This window comes from Mycteria americana, chromosome 1, assembly GCF_035582795.1.
Source record: "Mycteria americana isolate JAX WOST 10 ecotype Jacksonville Zoo and Gardens chromosome 1, USCA_MyAme_1.0, whole genome shotgun sequence".
Lineage (NCBI taxonomy): Eukaryota > Metazoa > Chordata > Aves > Ciconiiformes > Ciconiidae > Mycteria > Mycteria americana.
Window position 1 is genome coordinate 128,589,097 of NC_134365.1, and position 26,340 is coordinate 128,615,436.

General features: G+C 39.2%; 1 protein-coding gene across 1 annotated transcript in view; it reads left to right on the forward strand.

Moving 5' to 3' along the window:
* Window positions 1–26,340, forward strand: part of CFAP47 (cilia and flagella associated protein 47) — a 358,571-nt gene that overhangs the window by 116,890 nt on the left and 215,341 nt on the right. Inside the window, exons 38-40 of the mRNA XM_075491883.1 lie at window positions 7,604–7,754; window positions 8,675–8,763; window positions 10,830–10,916. Of these exons, the coding sequence (XP_075347998.1) occupies window positions 7,604–7,754; window positions 8,675–8,763; window positions 10,830–10,916 (327 nt within the window). The remainder of the gene's footprint in view (window positions 1–7,603; window positions 7,755–8,674; window positions 8,764–10,829; window positions 10,917–26,340) is intronic.

The window sequence follows — 26,340 nt, forward strand, 5'->3', positions numbered from 1 at the left end:
GATCGAAATTGTTGCAGCTGCAATGTAGTTATTTCTCTATCTTACATTTGTGAAAGCCATCTAAGGATTTTGGAGAGATTTAATTTTGGGAAAACATTAGGTTGTTAACATTTTTGGTAGCAGAAATACTCATGGTATATTGCCATCTTTTTCTTTTTGTTCACTAAGTACATTTTTCTCTTTTTGTGCTATGTGGCTTTATGACTAGATACAGGAATTTCATTAATCCCTGTTTAACTAGTGAAGACAAGAGGGATGTAGCAGTGACTCTGGCTGTCAGTTAAGAGTTTTTAAGTTTAGACTGCAAGTGTATTTAAGATACTCCTTTGCAGATAAAATGGATTAGAGATTGTAAAAACGAAAACAAAGGTCAACTTTTGTATGAAAATAACCTGTGAAGAAGAAGAAAAATTTCAAGTATGTATTGTCACATTCAAGAAGACTCAACATAAATACAGTGCTCTTTAAGGATGATCAATATTTCAGTATTAAATGACATGCCTATTGTAAATATATGCAAAAGGGACAACAAGTAATGCTATGTTTTCAGCGAGCTGTGAGGCTGATTTGATTCCATTTTCTTTGCAATTACTTCAAATAAGAATTAACATAAAAATGTAATCCTTGAAAATATCATGTGTTTCTCTGAAAGGTCAATACCATAGCTGTTTTTCACTTCATCTTTAAAAAAAAACCCAAAAAACCAAGAGACAAGTAAATGTGTACAACCTTGTCATTGAGCTGCTTGGCATTATATATAGCAACAAACAGTTGAAAAAATGCATACAAATAAAAACCTGTGGAACTGCCAGTCATCCGGTGGTGACCTCTGCGGAGTTTATCATAATGTAACCTTACTTGTAATCTTGGTCACTAAATGAAAAATAGGTTCTTTGTAATTAATAGCTTTCTTAATATTCTGATGGAAGTGTTTGAGAACTCCAAGCATTGGTGGGATGGGTGGGAGTCTTGTAGGTGCTTTATATTAGATCATAGTATCATAGGTGGGTTTGGAAGTGATAGTAACATGAATAATAAACCAACACCTCTGTTTAATTGATTATGTGTAGGCTTATTGCTGTTAGTGCTGATTGATATTCAGTTGTATAAGGTCAAGAAAAATGGTAGAGGATTTGTAGGAGAGAATGTTCTGCTTTTTTTGGAAAGAATGTCTTCAGAGAAACTCAGAAATGAGGTAGGCTTGTAACAGACTTCTAGAAAAAAAGAAATATATTTATGGCCTAAATAAAAAGTGAGGGAGAATTTTCAGTGTATTCAGTAAGAGATTTGATGTGAGTGTATTAGTAAAACTTAATGGAGTTATTTTTTGACGGGAATGTTAGCATCACTGACTATAACCTGTTTAGGAATAAAAGATGCTAAAATAGCTAGAAAGAGGCACTTCACATTAAAGTTATTTGTTCTACTTTTAGAAGTAAATAATCCATAAATATGGGATTGGAGGCAGATGAATCAATGTGTTAAAAATCACTAAAAATTAGGAAAGCGTACTTGCTATCAGAGAACAGGATTTCTAGTTTAAAAACAAGAGTTATACTTTTAAAAACTTTCTGAGTTTCTGTAATGGTTCAGACAACTTAAGGTCGATATCTCTGCATCCTTGTTCCCCTGAATTGAAACTGTTCCTTATGAATTTATGAATATTATATATAAATAGGGATACACCTTCACTACTAGTTCATCTTTCACTGCAAGCTAGCTTGATACTAGCCAGCTTTTTTTCCCCTGAAACAACAGGTACTTTAGATAAACTAATAAACAAGAAGCAGTTAAAAATAGCAGCTATTGCCTTTTGAAGGCCTGCTGCAGGGCTCCAGTCAAATTGTAAAGCTTGCTTTGCCAAAGTTTCAGGGTAAAAGGTCAAGGGAAATATTAGCAGTTCAGAGAATATTCACTCATGAGAGTTCAGGCAATTACAGCTGAAAAGATGACCCATAGCCTTGATAGGGAGGCTAAAGAAACTGAAACTTGTCAGTCTTCTGATTGGAGAGCTGGAAGGCTTTAAGTAAGACATGTCATGCGTAGAGACTTGTCTCTAATTATGTGCCAAATATATATATTCCTCTATTTAGAAGTAACTATAATTGGATTTAAGATGACTGTGGGTCGTTATAATCACTAGAAGGAATAAGTGTGACTGACTAATCCTGTTGGACCTGCTGGGTGAGCACGCTTGGCATAGATGATTCTGTAGATGAAGGCCCAGTCTGAAAGAACTGTGTTTACTTTCCAGGAGAGATGAACTGCAGAAAACTGATAAGCTAAACAGATCAGGGTAAAATTTGAGCAGAAAGGCAAAGGGTAATGAAGAGGAGTTACTTAAATATATCAGGAAGCAGTGATGCAGCATTAGATAGAGATGCCAATGATTTTAAACTAATAATAACAAAGTGACAGAAATATGTGATATATTCTGTCTGTTATTTTCAAAGAAGCATGACAATGTATACTGTGGTCCACTACTAGCTGGAGAAACTCATGAAAGGCTGTGGTGGGTTAAACTTGGCCAGCTGCCAGACACCCACCCAGATGCTCTCTCACTCCCTCTCTTCAACAGGAGGGGGAGAAAAAAATTGCTAAAAAGGTTTGTGGGTTGAGATAAGACGGGGAGACTGCTTACTAGTGACCATCACAGGCAAAACAGGCTCGACTTAGGGGAAATTGTTTTAATTAATTTTCTATTAATTAAAATAGACTTTTGTAGTGAGAAACAAAGATAAAAATTAAAACTTCACCTCAGCTCTTCCCCACCCTCTTCTCCCAGACTCAACTTCACTCCTTCATTCCAGAGTCCTCTACCTTCTTCCCCTCCCACCCTGCATGGCACAGGGGGTAACAGGGAGCAGGTGGCTGCAGTCACTTCATAACAGTTCCTCTCTGCTTCTCCTTCCTCCTCATGCTTTTCTCCTGCTCCATGAGTCCTTCCATGGGCTGCAGTCCTGCATGAAAAAATTTGCTCCAGCATGGGCTATCCACGGATCACAATTCCTTCGGGAAATATCCAGCTGCTCTGGCATGGGGCCCTCCATGGACTGCAGTGTGGATATCTGCTTCTGTGTGGTCCTCTCCACATGCTGCAGGGAAATATCTGCTCTGGCAGCTGGAGCACCTCCTCTCCCTCTCCTTCTCTGACTTGGATGTTCCCACTACTGTTTCTTACTCTTTTTCCTTGCTCCTCTGCCTTTCTGATGTTTTTGCCCTTTCTTAAATATGCTTTCACAGAGGTTCCACCAGCTTGGCTGATGGGCTCAGCCGTGTCCTGCAGTGGGTCCGTTATGGAGCCAGCTGGAACTGTCTGTGTCCTGCACAGGGCAGCTCCTGGTCTCTTCTCACAGAGGCTGCCCCTGCAGCCCCCTGCTACCAAAACCTTGCCACCTACACCCAATATCTGTCAAGGATGAATATTTTATATCAATTGGCTGAGATGAAACTGGCTTTAATCCTAAGCAGCTGAACATCAGGCAAATCTTCTGAAGATTATACTGTCATTCTGCTCTGGCTTTTGGGATGCATCAGAACATTCTCAGTGTAGCTGAGTGTCAGATCTTGCATATAATGTAATTAATCTTTGATCTGAGATTCCCACTCTCCAAGGCACTGCACTGTGCCATATAGACTTGCAGTTCACAACAGTAATACCATAAAGGTCTCTAAGCTCTGTTATGTGGTGTAGACATGCCTATAAGTTACTCAGTCTGGGTATCTTAACAAGAGAAATGATGAAGATGACTTGATCAATATTTAAAAGTACCTTCCTGGGAAAGGGACCTGTTTAACTGCAAACAATATAGAACAAAACTGTTTATAGGAACAGTAGCTTGACACTGGTGTTGTACAAATTCAACCTGGAAGTAGCAAAAGTGATTAGCTACTGAAGGGAAAAAAATCTATCTGAATGACAAATTCATTAACTGTAGGGGTTTTGCAAATCGCAGAACATTGAAAACAGTACAGGAAGTGACCTCAGGATGTTATTTAATCCAGCCTTCTGGCTCAGATAATATGAGGTGCTTTCTCAGAAAAATGCTTCTGCCAAATGGTAGTTATCAGAAGCAATTGAAGGATGATTGGGTTGCATATAATGACCTGCAATGTATAACTACTTTGGATTGTGTTATCTAGTGATTCTGTTGGCCTTAAACTCTGCAAATTTGATCCTTCCGAACTACTTTTTATCTTTCTTTTCCTACACTGAAGTACAACAAATAAAAGAGAGAGAATTTGATTGCTTGCTTTTTTGAAAGATGGTACATGCTGAGCTGATAAAGAAATTAAGAATCTTTGATCCCTACAGTATATCAACTGAAGCAGGTTTGGATGGAGCTAGTTATAATAATATGAGAATGAACAAGATCATAGAACAATTCCATGAGCTGAATTTTCCCTCACTTTACATTGACCACAACACAGATTAATAGAGAAAAAAACTAAGCAACTTTGTGTTTTCCCTGATGCTGGCTTTGCCACAGAAGGCAACAGTTCACAATTCAAGTCTCTGCTGTGGCATGAGCCAGAGGGCAAAGATCAGGCAGAATATTCCATACATTCCATTTCCCTGTCATTCCTATTTGTGACAAGAGCAGAGTAGACTCCTTAAAACTTGATCCTTAAAGTGGCTTTGGGAGTGGATGTCTCAGGCAGTATACTTCTCTGGGAGTCTGCAGTCCCAGGATACATTTTTCAGGATGTTTTGAATGGCAGGGCTACTTAGGAGCCTCAGACTCTGAGTGGCTTAGCAACTCTTCACTGTCAAAAATGGTAATGTCCGGGGTCTCTGCAGCAGGAACATGAAGGCTGTAAGAGCCAGGTTTTCAGAACTTCCAGCATTTCATCATCGATTCTCAGAACTGAGATCCTGAGACTTTTGGTGTTAGGAAGAACTCTGGGCAATATCATACTCCCTTATCCTGGGTGTTAAGCCTAGAGGTCATGCTGGGTTAATTTGATTACCTATAGTCATCCTTTCTTCAGTTTGGTAAGCTTTTTTCAATTCTGCTCTGTCCTTTTTGAGGTAAAGAGATGTAAACGGTAGTTAAGGTCTGAGCCCTTTGGATGGGATCTGGTGGCCTAATGGTGATGTAAGTTGTCTGTTCCTTTTCTAATTATTCCTAACACTTAATTTGCTTTATTGGATGTTTCCCAGCAGTGTGCTGTTGTTTTCATGAAACTGTCTGTCACAAATCCCAAATTCTCAATGGTGAGTTATAATGGCTTGCAGGCCATAATTTTATGTAAACACAGAACTGCTTTCCATGAGTTCATCTCTTCACATCTATGTACACTGAATTTCCTCGTCATTTTGTTGTCTCATAAGGTCCTGCAATCTTTGCACTGTCAATCTTTGTCCTTACAACCTGGAGCAACTTAGAACATCAGTAAACTTCCTTCCAGTTGTCACAGACCCTTGAGGACTCCATTAATGGCCTTCCTACATAGGAAGAAGTCTTAGTTCCTACATTATGTTTCTTTGCTTCTTTTCTTGCTTCTTTCCTGTCTGCTAGTTTCCTTGTAAGTCTATAGAAAGGGGCTTTATTAGAAATAGAAGAGTTAAACCACCCTTGATCATGTTCTTGTTGAACTCTTTTAATGAACTCCCATAGGTTTATAAGGCAGGACTACATTTTACAGATTTTGACTTCTGCCAGTTAGATCTCATTTAGGTAGATCCTGTTTATTGTAGATATCATTTATACTTATCCTATTCTTTTATTCTTTATAATTGTTGCTACTACATTGCATGGTATAGATTTGAGGCTTAAAGGTCTGTTATTCTCCTGATCTTCCCCAATTTTTTTTAAGATATTTGTATTCTATTTATCACCATCCAGTTCTCAGGTCCCAAGGTAGTTTTAAGTAAGAATGCTATATATATTTTTTTTCCCCTGGTCCATCATAATAATGAGGTAAAGGACGTCCCAGAAAGTTTCCTTGACAGCAGCTGTCATCCAGGGACAAATCCTGCCACTACTCCTATCAAAAGAAGTTTATAGAACTTCTGCCATCATTGTGATTGCTCAACTTACACGAAGAGATGTGTGCATTGAGTTCACTTGAAAAAGTAGCTGTTTTTATGAAAGTTGTGAACCAAATGTAAATTAATGTGATTCCATTGAAGACATTGTATGCTGATTACTATTACAAGTCCTCTACTTCACTGCTTACTTGTGTAAGTACATAAACATACAATACATAATAAGCATATTTCACATACCACTGTTAGTTGATTGCATCTGCTTTACAATTCCTAGTTGGCAGAAGACCAATAAATCACACATGATTTCCCTCTGCCCTCTATTGTAATTCTTTTCTGTCAGGCTGCACAGTTCCTATTAATTGTTTAATGGGAAGGCTGATTTGGGTTGCGGAGAGGCTTCCTTTTGACTTTAGTTACTTCTATCTCTTTCAGAAAGACAACTGACAAATCTGCAGTTTATAAATATAACATTTTCCTATATGTTAAGAATTCCTTTGAAGTATTATTTAAGTAATACCAGCTTAAGTAAATTAAGAAATTTCAAGATTTTTCTATAGGTTATTTTCTTTCTGCCATCTCTTTCATACAGTTTGTTGGGGGGTAAATTTTAAAATTTCTTTAACTACATGGAATGGCATTACAATGAAAGTATGAACCAGTCAGCAGATTTTTGGTATGTACTTTGAGATATTCTACTTGCAACTCAAAAAATATAGGTCTTTTTCTGCTTAGAGAAAGCTCTTTCTGCTCTGGTCATACGTGTAGAAAGGCAGAATATGTTTAGATTCTACTGTTCTCTTGCTTTTAGAACAGTCCTACACACTATAATTTTTCTGGCTTTCATGCCGTCTTAAGACATTAATCTCAAAATCAGAGTGTGATTTTGAGTGCTTCAGAGTGCGACCTTCAGCCACTAAACTTTTCTTACTGATCTTGCTTAGTTGCAGGACTAATGCAAATCAAGTCTAAACTTAACTCTTACCTAGTCTAAACTCTCATTCCATGTGGTCTCCCCTTCTTCAGTTTCCCATCAGAGACTTAAGCTGTTGCTTGTACGAGAGAACTTTGTTTTTTCCACCTCCTAATTACTCAGCTTTACTAATTATTCTGAAGGGTTTTTTTACTCATTTCTTTCTCAGTCTTCAATGAGGATTTGATTAAGAACATCTAGATCTGCCTCACAACATGCATGACAGGATGTCTGTTTAACTCGCAAAAACCTATTCAAACAGGGGAGCATAAAGTAAATCAGTTGTTAACTTAGGATAATACTATAAGGAAAGAGAACTTCCTGTGCTAGTGTGTGTGGGAAGAAAAATTAAGCTATGCTGAGGTCATAAAAAGGAATAAGGACTCAATATTGTTCTTTTTCTATCTATATAGTTCTTTTTCTATCTATAGTATTAGAATGTTTTAAGGTGCTCTTAGGTAGAAGATTGAACTACAACAAAGTATTTCAGAAGAAACAAATGACTTTCTTTTCTAGCCCCCTTACCTTACAAAGACTCTAAAATGTGCTCCTGAAAAGACATTTCTGAATCACAATTTTGTGCCAATTTAAACTATTATTATTGTTATTATTATTATTGTTATTATTATTTTGCCTAGGAGTCAAACAAGTATAAATGTGGAATTCACTAGCCGTTTTCTGCGCCCTGCTGAAGCAGTGTTGCTACTGATCACAAAGAGTGTGGGTGGAATAGATGGTGCCACACTGACATTCTCTCTGAAATCTGAAGTCAAGCATATTGAGCCAGCTGTAAGTTTATGTGTGTATGATTAATATTGTCACAAAAATATTGTTCATCTGTACATTCTATCAAACAAAAGTGAACTGAGGTAAGAATAAAAATGTGTTACCATCAGCATTAGCCTTTGACCTATGAATTTTCAGGTTTCCGATATTAGTCTATGTACGTACAGAGAAAAGCCTAGAGGAATATCTAAGATGCCTAAGGATATAAATCACACTTCAATCCTAAATAAATTTAAAAATTTTGCACTGGTTGCTCTCAAAATAAATCTGGAGCCCTTTCAGCATACGCATGCTTTTGGAAATTCCATTGTTGATATGCCCCTTCAGCCTAATGATTTCAGTTGTCAGATGTAGATGGACAGCAAACTTTTGTTAGATGTTGTTAGGTTTATTTATGCTTTTTAACTTTAGACAGTCTTTAGATTTAAGATGTATCCCAGAAATAGTCAGAGCAGAGATTGGCATGTGTTCCATCATTTGTTATCAAACATTCATTGAGGAGAACTGGATAGATCCTCCTCTGAACTTAGATGGTGTTTATGCGATTCTCTTTTTTCCATGACTCTCTTTATACCATGGCAATAGACACTGATGTTAGAAAGGAAGGTTGGGGCAGAGAAGAAAATAGAGGACATGGAAAGATAAGAAGGCAAAACGATAGCTTGATTCTTGGCCCTGTGCTATCACTTTGAAGAGCATTTAAAATATGGTGAAGTTTAATGCATGTTTAAAAAGAAATAGGCTTTAACTATTCTTTGCTGGTAGCAAAGCCTAGCATTTAAATTATGTTAATTTTGTAGTCACCAGTGGTCAAATACATGGTTCTATTCTTCTTTGTAATATTTTCCTGTTTGTTTATGTATTATACATGAACGTAGTTTTGCAACTTTTTCATATTGATACAAATTTTTGCTCTTTTTTAGGGTATATTAAAATGCACATCGCCGTGTTACGAGCTCAAGAAAGTTATCCTAAATGTTATTAATCCCTTCAGGAATGATGGCGTATTCAGGTAGACAATGCTGTAAATGCAAATCTGTAATGATCATGCTGTTTTATCAACTCTTTTCCATAATTTTCTTCTTCTCCTTAAAAATGTAAAACCTTGAGGTTAAATTGTAGGGATTTACATTACCAAAATTTTTACAAGCCCTATGACGTGGGAAGCTATCATAATGAATAAAGAAGTTACATAAGCCTTAATTGAAATCCATCTCAGTGTAAGCAATAAAGCTAGAGTTTTAATCAAATGGAGTTCATGAACCTTGCTGGTGTATTTGTGTTTGGCTGAGGTCCAGTAGAATTCCAAAGAGAAACAAACCGTGTTAATTAATAGTTGGTTATTTTTTTCGCTAGTCTGCTTTATCCTGCTGTTTAAATTATTAAGCATGCAAAAGAAAAAACATGCTTTTGCTTTGGGGCTTGCATCACTGCCAGTTAATCTAATTTTTCATTTGTATTCGTCATAGATGTAACAACTGCAGAGTTATAAATGGTCCTTTCCTTAATATAAAAGAAAGAGAGTGCTGTGCCCCTTTAAAATCTGTTTATATGATCTGATTCCACATTTTGTCTTTAGTCTATAGAGCTAAACATTGGTTCATGTCATTCATTTATTTACAAGAACTATTTTCCATAACATTTTTAGCTTGTTTTACTGATCTGTTTAATATACACGTTGCATAGGCTGCAAATTAAATTTCTCTTTCAGCTACAGAATAGGTTTGGTATAGACACCTGTAACAGGATTGTTTTCACTGCTCCAGCAATGTGCTCTGGCATAAGCCTCGTATGTGGGAATCATGAGTTTATTTAGCTTCTGTTTTGTTTTTTTTTTAAGTCCTTGAGGTGATCAGTGAGACTGCCTGTAATCAGTTCTATGATGTGGATAACTCTCTCGGAAAGAATAGATTAAAGGCGATGAAGTGATTTAATTTTGTATATATCACTCAAAAGCTACTTGACAACTACTTGAAGTAATTATCAATTTGGGCAACATTTGAACCAGTAATCTAAAATAAAAGATTCTTTGTATCATGTTTCCAGTGTTTTGAACCATCTGGTATTCCATCGGGGGTGCATTGCTTAGTTGCAAATAAGACTAGGAAATGCACTTGTGATGCCAAGGAAGTAGCTTTTTTACAGATAACTGGGCTGAAGATCTTAGAACTAGGTGTATAATGTAGTATGATTTAAGAAAAGGACAAATAAAAAATATGAGCGCCTCTTTGACCTCATGTCAGATATGTAGCAAGTGTCAGATAGTTCCAAAAGCTGTAAATTCTGCACCCTGAACTAGTCCTTGCCTAGCATTTGGCTGTTTGTTAGATGTTACCAATTCTATCAACTAAATAATGTACATAAAAGGAAAGAAGATCAGAATCTTCTAGGAAAAACTGAAGTGAACCAGTTGCTTGTGGTTTGTCAGGGAAATTACAATTTACTGTATCGTAATAGATTCATTAATTACAAAAGCAAAATAAAATTACCTGAGCTTTTTTCTTCAAATGTAAATGACTCAATTATTCAATCATTTAATTTAGTACAGATCATAGTATAAATTACATTTCAGAAAATTGTTACCAATGAAAGTATATATATAATTTACCTTAATATTGAAATGGGCATTATTTTTCTGGTTTTAATTTTTTCCTTTTTTTTTAAATTTTTTGAAAAGAAAATTGAAAATTGGTCTGCATGTCATGATGTGGCTGTAGACCATCCTTATGATTACAAATCAGCCGATGGTATTGATGAGGTAGTAGTTTATGATATTTCCCAGTAACCCTTGAATAAGTGTCTCAGGATTTTGCATTCTTACATGAGCTTTAAAAATTACATGGTTTAAATTGTGCAAAATGTTTTAAGTTATTAAATAAAGAAGAATTAATAAATTATTAAATAAATAGTTTTTAAAAAATCTGCTTAAATCTTTTCTTAGAGTTCTTTTAAAGTATCCCCAATTGAAAATAATAAGCTTCGTTAACAAGCCTCCATTTAAAAGTTAGAATAAACTTAGTTTTGTCTTCATTCTGCAAGTTAAAAATGTGGTGATTATGTGTACTTGCCATACTCCAGGGTCATTTTGCTGGAATCCACAAGTTACTTAATGCAGCCAGAGCAAGTATATCAAGCCAGGCAAGTAAAGCAAGAGCAAACGTTCAGGTGAGTTTTAAATGGCAATTGCTAATTATAATATATTGAATTATACAGTTCTATTAGTATCACATCTTTATGTATAGCTGTGTGCATACCCAATGTAAAGAATTATAGGTTAGGACATGGGAATACCATAGAATTATGTAACATTTTTAAAACACTTTACAGATAACTTACTCAAACAGTGGAGAAAAGATTAATATGGTGTAAAAGATAAAAATGGATGTAATACGCCATTTGGGAAAAGTGTTAGAGAAACTAGGATTGAAAGGTGAACTGTTGATGCTAGGATAGGGGCAACCGTAGTGACTTAGGTGACTGAAATGCTGAAAAGTAGTTCCGGTTCATTACAACAGGATTAGTTCTGGTTCTTGGAATGAAGAAGGTAGAGATATCTGAAGGTGCAACAGTAAGCTCAAGTTTTTATTTTTAAATAGGCAGCCTATAGAATTCTAATTGTGCTGAAGTGTAAAATGTTACAGGTTCAGTAGGCTCCTGGAGATGCAAAAACAGAATAAGAGGTTATTAGTGCAGATATATTGATATAAGTTAATATAGTTTTGTGTCTAGACATTATTGCTTAACTGACCATGAACAGATTTTCTAACATCTGGAAATCTGGAAGGAGAGCTCAAAGTAAGCATGGTAAAGACAATAAAATGGCAAAGAATAAAAAACAGAGGGTCATTGGAATGGGAGTCAAGGAGAGATATAAAGAAAGATCTATCCTTAAGACTTATAGTCTGAAAGAAGGTATTTCTGCGTTCACTGTCTTTAATTGTGAGACTTTAAATTGAGAAAGCTTAGATAAACAGGCAGAAGTCTTTGCGGGCATTGAAGAGGTGAGATGTAAATCAGAATCACTGACAGTCAAGGTTAAAGGAGAAAGAGAGAATCAAAAAGGTTTGAGAACTAAAATTGTGGCACTCTCTAGAAGTGGCCCAGCAGAGAGAAAGAACTACTACAAATATCTGAAATAATCTTTGGAACTTGCCAGATATTAAGAATTGCACTGTTTTAATAATTGACAGTTTAATAACTCTATTTTTCAGTCATAGACTGAAAGTGTTAATTCTAAGTCTTTTTGATGATAGATTTTGCATTCGCATATTGGGCAATTTATTTATAGAGATCCATTTCTCTAGTCTTCTGTCACTTCAACCATGTTTTATAATTATTTATTCATAGAGCAGTATTTATAATCATCAGTTGGAATAGTATAGTAGCTAAAAAGTAAGTAAGCTAAGAAGTAAGAAGTCAGCTTACAGGAAAGTTAACCAAAATGTGACCAATCGGGTTTCTTACAGAGGCAGGATCTGGCTTTGAAAATACACGGTCAGCAGCCCTCTCACAATACATGTGAAACATAGTCCAGCCCAGAAATACTGTCAAGAAAGAATACGATAGCCACCAGAACACTATTACATAGACATTTTAGGTGGATGCATTCAATGCCATTCTGTCCCTCATTTGTGTTCTGTGGGCTGCACTGATTGTCAGTGTCCTGTGTGCTTTGTGCACTTATAGCTAAGCCACACTTATCAGGTGTGCTACAATAGGTGAACCTCCAGTGATTAATGATTGTTAGTTTTGAAATGTGCAGCGAACATCAGCACAACGATTTTCGTCCAAAACCTGCAGATATGTTTTAGCAAGGCCTGTATCCAAGGGGAAATAGCCATGCCTATTTCATGTAATGCCTGCTAGAAAAGAGTCTGGTCATAACTACCAGTTACTCTGATAAGATCTCCAAAATCTCAGCCTACTAAACAAATGTTGGACTGCTTTGATTGGATGTTACTTCTGTTCATATTTTTTGCCAAAAAGACACGTGGTCTTTTCTGAATGTAATTCAAAATGTGATGTAACAAAGAATCAATGTTCATACCTTATGCTATCAATTCTGATGGGGGAGATAGATAACATTTAGAACTCAAATGCCATTAGCATATGCCAGAGTAAAGGGCTCCATCTTCAATTTAAGCAAGAGAAGAAATAAACTGGAAAACTGTATAACTTATTAAAATTCTGTTAGGACAAAACACTGATTTTCTAAAACTACTGTCCAAGGCCTCTTACAAAGAAAGAAAAAATAATAGAGGCACTCTGGTAACTCCATCAATGTCTACAGATTTTACTAGTATATTGTACTTAGAGGTATCAGAAGCTGTTGAAATAGAAAAGGATTTTTCATCATCCTGCATATTTCAGCTTAATTTATCCCTAGGAAATAAATCAGTCTAAAAAGTGTAATTTTAGTCATACATCCAGGCCTCACTCTTACTGAAATTGATTTGAGGGCATCTTAAGTCTTTAGAAATCTCCAGTATTGATTTGCTATAATTTTAGATGTTTCTGTTATCTGTGATAATAGAAGGCACTTAGGTGTTCTTTTTAAGAAGATTTTTTCTTGAATGGAACATAACAAACTTCTGAAATTGTGTTAAAAAATTAGTATGTGTGTGTGCCATTCATAACTGATCAGTAAGAAGATTGTACCTGCAATCATTTTTATTCTTTTGATAAATCTAGAAAATGCCTTCTACAAAATGGGGGCCCATTGCTCTAAGTGCTCGGTAAGCATAAAACTACTGTAATGCTTATACTCTAAGTAATGGTGTCTACATGATTGATGTAATTTGCATGCTTCAATCCTAACAACTTAATCATCCATGCAGGTCCAAGTGGATCTCCTTAGTCTCATAGTTCCTTCTGGTCCTCATACTATGCCCCCAGGTGTGTCAGACACACCACTTTAAACATCACTGTAACAAGCTTTACCTGACAGGTAGCCTTCTTACCTACCACCTTTCCCCTCTGGCAGTATCACAGGCACCCAAAACGGTGTCATTCATACCAAAGAGGAGACCAAACCTTTAGTCGTTGTGGCACGGGCTCATCATACTGTGACTGGAAAGATATCCCAATCTGAAGCTAGAGCCCAGACAAACTATACCCTTACAGGGACATAGTGCTGTCTAAGGTAAAAAATCGAACAGTAGCCCATGTCTGAGGAAGGGTGTCATTGGTTGCAGGCAAGGTTGCAGGCAAGACCTCTTTGTCCCTGGGGAGCTGAATGATTCTTGGTGAGAAGGATAGTGTTTTTTCTTTCATCCAGTTGGCATCATTTTTCTTCTAAGTATACTGTGATACCTCTGCCTGGATTTTTTAAAGTTATGCACTTTTCTATGCTTTTCCAAGCCCTTGACACTTCAGTTATTATCCTTGGCCTACATCTGTGCGCCAGCATGGTCTACTCTCTGTGGGAGAAGGAGAACCAGGTGGAGAGATGCACACCACATGGCCCAGGAATTCTAATATAAAACTACCCATAAGTAGTTTTCAAGTGTGTTGGTATTTTGACTGATGTCCATTAAGAAAAAAGTATTGAATGACAGTAAAAATTCAAGGTTACATTTAATAGCTAACATTTCCTTCTGTAAAACTAGGACGTAGTAAAGGTATACTAATGATTCACTAATAGTCCTATTCTAAGTCCATGACTAAGCAGTTTAGAGTATGCATTACAGTGTCCATGAGTCATAAGAATAGCTCATGATTGCACAGATTGATTTGGAAAAAAAGCTGTGAAAGTGAATAAATATTTTTACATCAACAAAAACTCATTCTAAAACAAAAATGAACCATTAATTAATGAATTTCAAGTCAAGGTTTGCAGAATATTGTATATAGCTTCTTAATGTTAATTTATTTTTTTTTAACCAGAGATAATACCAGGAATTCCAAATATTTTTATTTTTCTGAATTTTGTTCTTACACTTCTTGTTCTAAGCAGTTTCATGTGTCAAGGAAAGAGTTATGTTAAACAGAATACCTGTATGTACTTACTGATAGGATAAAGAAAAAATTAAGATCTAAAAGGCTCCATTGTGTCTCTGTCTAACATAGGTTATGAAATACAGCATTAATACCTGTTGTTTCAGAAAATACTGTTTAGAAATATACTATCAGGAATCATCACAATTCTGATTAATATTTGATGTATTAGAAATTGATCTATATTAATGTAAGCCATACTACCTCTTTTGGGCAGCTCCTCTTTTACTTTCTGTCCTAGTCTTTGTTTTGAGATCAGAAACTATCCCATGGAGCGTGGAAACTGGCAAGTATCTTAGATGTGAATTTTGTGTTCAAATGTTTCAGTATTTTCAGTGCATTCGTAAGCAGTTCCTTGTATCCTTTCTCTCTCTGATAAAACATTTGCTTGCTTCTGTTGTCTAAAGTTCATTGATGAAGTTGCTGCTATGTGGACTTAAGATTTCCCCATGGTGCCTGGCACTTTTTAGTTTTCTTTTTGCCTCAGTAATATGTAAAATCTGGAACTGGAAGGGACTAAAAAGATCATCTAGTAAATTTGGCTCCAAATACAGAAAGAAATGTAATTTTCCTTTTCCAAGAATTTGTTGGATGGAAAACAGAGTTATTAGCTTGTTTGGACCCTGGACTGAAGTGTAAAGGCACACTATTGCACATGTATAGCTATGACGACATGGTGATGTATGCAGGATATATGTGTTGACTGCCATAGATGATTTTGCTTTTGATCTTTATTTTTGGCATAGCTGATAACATGGCATACCCAGTCTCTTTGCGGTGCTATGTAGGAACTATGTGGTGCTATGTAGGTGCTATGCCAGGGGGTAACTGGCAACTCAGAGGTGATAGCTACTAAACTGTTTCTCACTGGTGCACAAGTATGTAACTAATTTGTAGTACAAGTTTGAACTGGTTAGACCAAACCATGGCACGAATGAATTGGAAGTATTCACACCTGCCATTTTGTCTGTCTCAACCAGGTCTTTGTACCAAGCAATTGAGAGGTGCTCTCCTAAACCAACCCTCACCTGTAACTTATTCTTGTAGAACTTTTTGTTCATTTAATGCACAGTAAAATAGCCTTGCTTTGGAAGGGACAAGTTGTGTTTGCAAAAAACCCAAAACAAATGTTTAGTTTTGAGATTGGGTCACAACAGTTTAGAGATAGTTTGTGAAGTTGCTTGGTCACTGTTCCCCCTGTTAAACTGAATAACTTCTAATACCTGAGTTATCAGACTTAGAGACCTGATCCACAGTGTGATATAATGTGCTTAGTCTCACAAGCAGACTGCTGATCCTTTGCCATTGTGTCTACACAGCACATGCATAAGCTTGATGCTGGAGCTTGTCTTGGGTTCTTCAGCAGTGACATTTTTCATACAGTAGACTTCAGTATTAATGTGGAGAAGAATGATTGGTGCGTAAGGTATGATAGGACACTACTGTGGGCTTAATACCATAGAATCATAGAACTGTTTGGGTTGGAAGAAACCTTTAAAGGTGATCTAGTTTCAGCTTCCCTGCCGAGGCCAGGAACGTCTTCCAATGGATCAGGTTGCTCAAAGCCCTGTCCAACCTGACCTTGAACACTTTAAATGATGGGGCATCCACAACTTCTCTGGATAACCTGTTACAGTGTCTCACCACCCTCATTGTAAAGAATTTCTTCCTTATATCTAATCTAAATCTACCCTCTTTTAGTTTAAAACTGTTAGCCCTTATCCTATCACTACAAGCCCTGGTAAAAAGTCTCTCCATCTTTCTTATAAACCCTCTTTAAGTACTGAAAGGCCAGAATAAGGTCTCCCCAGAGCCTTCCCTTCTCCAGGCTAAACAACCCCAACTCTCTCAGTCTTTCTTCATAGGAGAGGTGTTCCAGCCCTCTGATAATTTTTGTGGCCCTCCTCTGGACCTGCTCCAACAGGTCCATGTCTTTCTTGTGCTGGGGACCCCAGAGCTGAACACAGTACTCCAGGTGGAGTCTCACTAGAGCAGTGTAAAGGGGCAGAATCACCTCCCTTGACCAGCTGGCCATGCTTCTTTTTATGTAGCCCAGGGTATGACTGGTTTTCTGGGCTGTGAGTGCATATTGCTGGCTCATATCTAGTATTTTGTCCACCAATATCCCAATGTCGTCCTCTGCAGGGCTGCTCTCAAGCTATTCATCCCCCAGTCTGTATTCATAGAATCATAGAATCATTAAGGTTGGAAAAGACCTCTAAGATCATCTAGTCCAACCGTCAACCCAACATGCCTACTAAACCATCTTCCGAAGTGCCACATCTGCATTTTTTGAACTCCTCCAGGGATGGTGACTCCACCACCTCTCCGGGCAGCCTGTTCCAATGCTTGACCACCCTTTCAGTAAAGAAATTTTTGCTAATATCCAATCTAAACCTCTCCTGAACAACTTGAGGCCATTTCCTCTCATCCTATCACTTGTTACCTGGGGGAAGACACTGACACCCACCTCTCTACAACCTCCTTTCAGGTAGTTGTAGAGAGTGATAAGATCTCCCCTTAGCCTCTGCTTCTCCAGACTAAACAATCCCAGTTCCCTCAGACGCTCCTCATAAGACTTCTGCTCCAGACCCTTCACCAGCTGCGTTGCCCTTCTCTGGACACGCTCCAGCACCTCCATGTCTCTCTTGTAGCGAGGGGCCCAAAACTGAACACAGTATTCGAGGTGCGGCCTCACCAGTGCCGAGTACATGGGGATGATCACTTCCCTAGTCCTGCTGGCCACACTATTCCTGATACAAGCCAGGATGCTGTTGGCTTTCTTGGCTGCCTGGGCCCACTGCTGGCTCATATTCAGGCAGCTGTCAACCAGCACTCCCAGGTCCTTTTCTGCCGTGCAGCTTTCCAGCCACTCTTCCCCAAGCCTGTAGCGTTGCATGGGGTTGTTGTGACCCAAGTGCAGGACCCAGCACGTGGCCTTGTTGAATCTCATACAATTGGCCTTGGCCCATCGATCCAGCCTGTCCAGGTCCCTCTGCAGAGCCTTCCTACCCTCAAGCAGATCAACACTCCTGCCCAAATTGGTGTCATCTGCAAACTTACTGAGGCCGCATTCTACCTGCTCATCCAGATCATTGATAAAAATAGTAAAAAAGACTGGCCCCAAAACTGAGCCCTGGGGAACACTGCTTGTTACTGGCCACCAACTGGATTTAACTCCATTCACCACAAGTCTGGGCTTGGCCATCTGGCCAGATTTTTACCCAGTGAAGAGTACACCTGCCTAAGCTATGAGCCACCAGCTTCTCCATGAGAATGCTGTTGGAGACAGCGTCAAAGTCTTTACTAAAGTCCATGTAGATAACATCTACAGCCTTTCCCTCATTCATTAGGCAGGTCACCTGGTCGTAGAAGGAGATCAGGTTGGTCAAGCAGGACCTGCCTTTCATGAACCCATGCTGGCTGGGCCTCATCCCCTGGTTGGCCTGCACATGCCTGTTGAGCACACTCAAGATGAACCGCTCCATAATTTTCCCCGGTACCGAGGTCAGACTGACAGGCCTGTAGTTCCCTGGATCCTCCTTCCAGCCCTTCTTGTAGATGGACGTCACACTGGCAAGCCTCCAGTCGTCTGGGACCTCCCCTGTTAACCAGGGCTGCTGATAAATGATGGAGAGTGGCTTGGCAAGCTCCTCCGCCAGCTCCCTCAGTACTCTCGGGTGGATCCCATGCAGCCCCATAGACTTGTGAGTGTCCACGTGGCGTAGCAGGTCGTTAACTGCTTCCTCCCTGATTATGGGGGGTTTATTCTGCTCTCTGTCCCTGTCTCCCTGCTCAGGGGGCTGAATACCCTGGGGATAACTGGTCTGACTATTAAAGACTGAGGCAAAGAAGGCATTAAGTACCTCAGCCTTTTCATCATCTTTAGTGGCGATGTTCCCCCCCCCATCCAGTAAAGGAGGGAGATTCTCCGTTAATGTATTTGTAAAAACATTTTTTATTCTTTCTTATAATAGTGGCCAGATTGAGTTCTAGCTGGGCTTTTGCCTTTCTAGTCTTCTCTCTGCATGACTTGACGAGATCCCTGTACTCTTCTTGAGTTGCCTGCCCCTCTTTCCAAAAATGGTAAACTCTCCTTTTTTTCCTGAGTCCCAGCAAAAGCTCCCTGTTCAGCCAGGCCGGTTGTCTTCCCTGCCGGTTCGTCTTACGGCACATGGGGACAGCCTGCTCCTGTGCCTTTGAGACTTCCTTCTTGAAGAATGCCCAGCCTTCATGGACCCCTTTGCCCTTCAGGACTGTCTCCCAAGGGACTCTCTCAACCAGTGTCCTGAACAGGCCAAAGTCTGCCCTCCGGAAGTCCATGATAGTGGTTTGGTCATCCCCCTCCTTACTTCGCCCTGAATCGAGAACTCTATCGTATCATGGTTGCTAAGCCCAAGACGGCCTCCAACCACCACATCTCCCACCAGTCCTTCTCTGTTTGTAAACAGCAGGTCAAGCGAGGAACCTCCCCTGGTAGGCTCACTCACCAGCTGTGTCACAAAGTTATCTTCACACAATCCAGGAACCTCCTAGACTGTTTCCTCTCTGCTGCATTGTATTTCCAGCAGACGTCTGGTAAGTTGAAGATTGATAATGGGGACTGCCCTGACCCAGATGCAGCAAACTGGCTGTATAGACTTATTTTATGGCAGTGTTAAGCTATTCTGCCTAATCCATTTCCTTATTTCTCTGTGTATTGAAAGGGGTTGTATTGAGCCAGACTGAGAATATGACCATGCTTCTTATACCTTCCTGATCTTAACTATATTCCTTTTGTTGTTATTATTGCATGAGGTACTATTCCTTTTTGTTATAGAAGAATGAGACACAACATACATGTCCTCCACAGCACAGTTTTATTTCCGTTTCCCTTCACTTATCTGCAGGTGCTTTGTTCATTGGGGTGAGAATAAATTTACAGAGAGACATCCAATACCATGTCAAATCAATGCAATGAGTTTCTCTGGCGTTTGACTCTGAAAATAAGACTTACTCAATGTATAGTTCACCCCAGTGAAGAAATATGTTATACTCTCTATGTTGTTAATGTGTAACGTATTTCCATGTAATATGCTTATTATGTTATCATTTTTTCATGCAGCTTTTGAGCAATTTGTTATTTTTACAGTGATTCTTCTTCTGTAGTCTGTTTTTGCAGTCATGACTTGGCATTCTGATTCAAAGATAAAGCATTGAAAGAGATGACATTTTATATAAAATTTGTATTTTTGTATTTTTATGTGAGATACTTATTTGTAAGTACAGAATAAATAGTATGTTGTACTTGCATACCTCAGAGATCATTTTCCTTTCTGAAAAATGGCCTTTAAGTGTAGGTATTAAAATGAATCTCCAGGGTAACATATTCTGAGAATTTTACAAGTCCATTTATTTAAGGTTGTGATTTTTTTCTTAGCCCAGCAAGATTAACTATTTACTTTAAGAGAGACCCAATAGCTATCAAATGCTGTATGTAATAATTGTTTGCTATAAGCTGGTTCATCAAATTTTACTGCTAGGGGAGAATGACTTTTATGTGTGGATAATAATAAACCCGAGTCTAGAGCTGAAACTCTACTTGCAGTATTTTTTTGAGATACATTACAGTATAATTTTCAGCATCTATGAGCTCTGTGCTTGTTGTAAATTAAACAAAACTCTCCTTCCATAAATGTAACGGCACAGTCTTAACTCCTGTCAACACGGGTAGAAATTATTTGTGAAGAAGGATAGAAAAACCTATAAAGTAATATCAAGGAAATATGATGGTAAGGAGCACAATTTGCTTTGGGGGGATGAGAATAAGCAAAGATTTTGTTGTAAAGTTGTTTTTTCAAGTATATCTGTTCTTTTCAAATACACTTGAAAAGCAATATTGTCATGAACAGAGTTAAGGTGTTTAGGTTAAGGTTCATCCCCTTCACTCCTTTCCCAGACAAATCGTTGATTGTGCTAGGTTCCTTGTGAATGGTTAACTGCGCTGTTAGTGAATATAGATAATTCCTGTAGCCTTGGTGTAAAAGAGGTACAGAGGGACAAGCTTTACTGTTCCCAGACTTTCTCATCCCCTCTTTTCAGGGCTATAACCTTGTGGAAATGAACCTTGCATGTGAACTAAATTAACTGAAACAAGAAGAGAATTATTTTTAGTAAAAATTGCTTGAAGAACTTCTCTTATGAGATTTGGTGCTTCCTAGCAAGATCATGAACTACATATTAACATGGGGATTTTACATCTCTAATTCCTCATTGTGTGGTATAATTTCCCAACACTTACTCAAAGAATCAAAAGTAAAATTAGCCTTTATTCAGAAAATCATGGAAAATTATGTCCCAGCTTATATTTATTCTGTGAGCAGCAACGTTGTAAACCCTGTGTACGAAAGTAAATTTCAGGTGTTTTTTTCTTGTGTAATAATTCTTGTGAAGAAAAAAAGAAAAAGAAAAAAATCTAAGGAAATTTTTAGAGAAAAGCTATTTTAGGTGATTAATTTCCACTCCAATATTAAAAAGACAAAGATTTTGAGAATGGCAAATGTAAGATGCCAAATTCAGTCTGTTTGGAAATCAGCACTGTAAATAAAAGAAATTATTTACACTAGGTAGAGATAATGGCAACATCAGCCCCCTGTTTTTAGCCATGAAATAAGCAAATGTTTCACTGTCTATGTTGCACGGTTAAATCATTGTGCTCTGTTTCCTCTAAGAAATAGTCATGCCTCACAAGTTTTAAATTATTTGTGTACTATTGATTTGTTGCAGTTTGTGAATCCCTTGTATACAGAATTGTGGGATTCCAATGGGTTATTTTTTCTGATGGTTTAAATCAGGATCTTGCACTTACTAGATTGAATTTGGATCACTCTTAACATTTGTTAGGGTTAGTGTAAAATCCGTGTTTTACTTAGCTTTACTGATTTCATTTGTTAAAAAAGGGATATCTTATCTTAATTAACAAAAGAAGTAGATTTCCTATTAAATTTCTTAAAAATATTGCTGTTCTGGGGCTTGGTTAGGTTAGATAACATTGTATAAAGTCACTGCGCTTTTATAATAGGATGTGCTATCATGTGTTTTTTACTATTACAATGTGGCTGTCTGACTTAAGAAATCTAAATAAATAAATAAATGAATAAACAAACAAACAAACAAATAAATATGAACTTGCATGTTATTTTTAAGCTTGAATTTACAAAATTAGATTTTTATTTCAAAATCTATAGAGAAAACTATATAAGTTTTCTTACATAGAGAAAAATCTATATAAGAGCAGGAAGCTGTCTTTGAATTTGTTATATATTTATAATAAATTATAAATTAAAACATTTATCTGTCCCTTGTCAGTTATAAATACCCATGAATAGCAGGGAGAAGGATGCCAAATCAATCACCTGTATGGTCAAGTGTATACGTCATCATTTAAAATCCCGCTGCATGGTGAGATCACCTCTCTCAGATGTGCAGGGTACACTGGGGCACAGCTGAAGTCGAACAGAGTTGAGCTAGGGGATACTGAGGCAATAAGAGCCAAGAGGGAAACACCAGTGAAACGGCTCAAAGCACACAAGGGGTTTTCCTCTATGAAGGAGACACGGACGACAGCCCAGCTGAAGTGCCTCTACACCAATGCATGCAGCATGGGCAACAAGCAGGAGGACCTGGAAGCCATTGTACATCAGGAAAACTATGATATGGTTGCCATCACAGAAACGTGGTGGGATGACTCGCACAACTGGAGTGTGGCGATGGATGGCTCTAAACTCTTCAGGAGGGATAGGCGAGGCAGGAGAGGTGGTGGGGTAGCCCTATACATTAGGAAGTGTCTGGATAGTTTAGAGCTTGATGATGGTGACGATAGGGTGGCGTGTCTATGGGTAAGAATCAGGGGAAAGGCCAACAAGGCAGATATTGTGGTGGGAGTCTGTTACAGACCCCCCAACCAGGATGAGGAGACTGACGAACTATTCTATAAGCAGCTGGGAGAAGCCTCACGATCGCTAGCCCTTGTTCTTGTGGGGGACTTCAACCTGCCGGATGTCTGCTGGAAATACAATACAGCAGAGAGGAAACAGTCTAGGAGGTTCCTGGAGCGTGTGGCAGATAACTTCCTCACACAGCTGGTGTGAGCCAGTGAGCCAACGAGGGAAGATGCCCTGCTGGACCTCTTGTTCACGAACAGAGAAGGACTTGTGAGCCATGTGATGGTTGGAGGCAGTCTTGGGCAGAATGATCATGAAATGATGGAGTTTTTGATACATGGAGAAGCGGCGAGGGGGGTCAGCAAAACTGCCACCTTAGACTTCCGGAGGGCGGACTTTGGCCTGTTTAGGAGAGTGGTCGAGAGAGTCCCCTGGGAGGCAGCCCTTACAGGCAAAGGAGGCCAGGAAGGCTGGACATTCTTTAAGGAGGAAGTCTTAAAGGCACAAGAGCGGGCTGTCCCCAGGTGCCGAAAGACGAGCCAGCGGGGAAGAAGACCGGCCTGGCTGGCTAGAGAGCTCTGGCTTGAACTCAGGAAAAAGAGAAGAGTCTATGACCTCTGGAAGAAGGGGCGGGCAACTCAGGAGGACTACAAAGGTGTAGTGAGGCTGTGCAGGGAGAAAATTAGAAGGGCCAAAACTGAGCTAGAGCTCAATCTGGCTGCTGCTGTAAAAGACAACAAAAAATACTTCTTCAAATACATAAGCAGCAAAAGGAGAGCTAAGGAGAATCTCCAGCCCCTAGTAGACGGGGGAGGGAACACAGTGATCAAGGATGAGGAAAAGGCTGAGGTACTTAATGCCTTCTTTGCCTCAGTCTTTAATAGCAGGGCCAATTGTTCTCTGGGTACCCAGCTCCTGGAGTTGGAAGATAGGGACGGGGACCAGAATGGAGCCCCCATAATCCAGGGGGAAATGGTGAGTGACCTGCTGCACCACTTAGACACTCACAAGTCTATGGGGTCTGATGAGATCCACCCAAGAGTACTGAAGGAGCTGGCAGAAGAGCTCACCAAGCCCCTTTCCATCATTTACCAGCAGTCCTGGCTAACTGGGGAGGTCCCAGTTGACTGGAGATTAGCAAATGTGACGCCCGTCTACAAGGAGGGCCAGAAGGAGGACCCGGGGAACTACAGGCCTGTCAGCCTGACCTCGGTGCCGGGGAAGCTGATGGAGCAGATCATCCTGAGTGCTATCACACGCCATGTAGAGAATAACCAAGGGATCAAGCCCAGCCAGCATGGGTTCAGGAAAGGCTGGTCCTGCTTGATTAACCTGATCTCCTTCTACGACAAGGTGACCCGCCTAGTAGATGAGGGAAAGGCTGTGGATGTTGTCTACCTAGACTTCAGTAAAGCCTTTGACACAGTTTCCCACAGCATTCTCCTGGAGAAACTGGCTGCTCATGGCTTGGACGGGTGTACTCTTCACTGGGTAAAGAACTGGCTGGATGGCCGGGCCCAAAGAGTGGTGGTGAATGGAGTTAAACCCAGTTGGTGGCTGGTCACAAGCGGTGTTCCGCAGGGCTCAGTTTTGGGGCCAGTTCCGTTTAACATCTTTATCAATGATCTGGATGAGGGGATCGAGTGCACCCTCAGTAAGTTTGCAGATGACACCAATTTGGGCAGGAGTGTTGATCTGCTTGAGGGTAGGCAGGCTCTGCAGAGGGACCTGGACAGGCTGGATCGATGGGCCGAGGTCAATTGTATGGGGTTCAACAAGGCTAAGTGCAAGGTCCTGCGCTTGGGCCACAGCAACCCCATGCAACGCTACAGGCTTGGGGAAGAGTGGCTGGAAAGCTGCCCAGCAGAGAAGGACCTGGGGGTGTTGGTTGACAGCCGCCTGAATATGAGCCAGCAGCGTGCCCAGGCGGCCAAGTAAGCCAATGGCATCCTGGCTTGTATCAGAAATAGCGTGGCCAGCAGGACTAGGGAACTGATCGTGCCCCATGTACTCGGCCCTGGTGAGGCCACACCTCGAATACTGTGTTCAGTTTTGGGCCCCTCGCTACAAGAGAGACATGGAGGTGCTGGAGCGTGTCCAGAGAAGGGCAACGAAGCTGGTGAAGGGTCTGGAGCAGAAGTCTTATGAGGAGCGGCTGAGGGAACTGGGGTTGTTTAGCCTGGAGGAAAGGAGGCTGAGGGAAGACCTTACTTCTCTCTACAACTACCTGAAAGGAGGTTGTAGAGAGGTGGGGGTCGGTCTCTTCTCCCAGGTAACAAGCGATAGGATGAGAGGAAATGGCCTCAAGTTGAGCCAGGGGAGGTTTAGACTGGATATTAGGAAATTTTTCTTCACTGAAAGGGTTATCAAGCATTGGAACAGGCTGCCCAGGGAAGTGGTGGAGTCGCCATCCCTGGAAGTATTTAAAAGACGTTTGGATGAGGTGCTTAGGGACATGGTGTAGTGGTGGTATTGGTAGTGTTGGGTTTATGGTTGGACTCGATGATCATAAAGGTCTTTTCCAACCTATATGATTCTGTGATTCTGTGATCATTTAAGTACCTTAGAGACTTTACCAAAATGCACGTGACTTGAAGCGAAATAGTGTGTCTTGAAGAATAGAAGAATTTATTTCAAATACTTAAGTTACAAAGTTGCATTTAGTGATAAACTTTTCTAAATTATGTAGAGAAATATTTACTGTTGAGGTGTGGTAGTACAAAATCCAAAACATTACTGGGTTACATTCCAAATAGAAGTTATGAGACATCTTTTAAAGCTAATGATGTGTTACACTACATAGGAGTTATTCAAATGTTTGAGTTGCAGATTATAAAATGTAGTCTTTGTAATTGTTAATATTCTATGCAGTAACTAAGGTCTCTGCATTTAAGAATATATATAAATGAAATATAAAAATAAGGTAAAAAAAAAATCTCTTGTTAATGCTCTATTAACTTTACTGTCTAGAAGGGTTAAATATAGGACTTTATAAAGCAATGAGCCTCTCATTTCCTTTACTATTGAAAAAGCAAACTTCCAAGTGATGAACTTCTTGTGCTTTTCCAGCCAAGATTCTCAGTTTACTTTTTTTTAATTTATAAAAATACAATTTATTAAGTGGACAAAGAAGGGAAAAGAGGAATAATTCATTACAATCACAGTATGTTACATTTAAAATAATATTCCCAACAGGTAAAATTTTCAAATTTAGGTGGTGAAATACTAATGTCTCTCAGGCCAGAAATCTGCAGTTGCACTGAAAAATAAATAACAACAACAGAAATAAAACCAATAACATTTTAATTGGAAAAACTGAAATGAGATAACATTTCAACAGTGTTGTATTTCAGGAAATGAAAGCAATTAAGGCCTGAACCTTCTTTAGGATTCGGTAGTGTCGCCCTCGCGTTAACGCACACTTCTGTTGAAATCAGTGGAGCTCTATGCAGAAGTTGGGTTTCCTGTATTTCTCCAGGTCTAAGCAAGGAAACAAAAAAAGGGATTTGTTGGCTTTATTTGACATTTGTTGAATTGATGTTGGGGAATTTTTATTGTACCCCTTGAGTCAAATTAAACACACATTTGTGCTTAAATATAAAGATTTAATGAACAAAGGCATTGGGCAGTGACCTACCGCCATAAGTAGTTCTACAAGGAGTCCGCAAAGA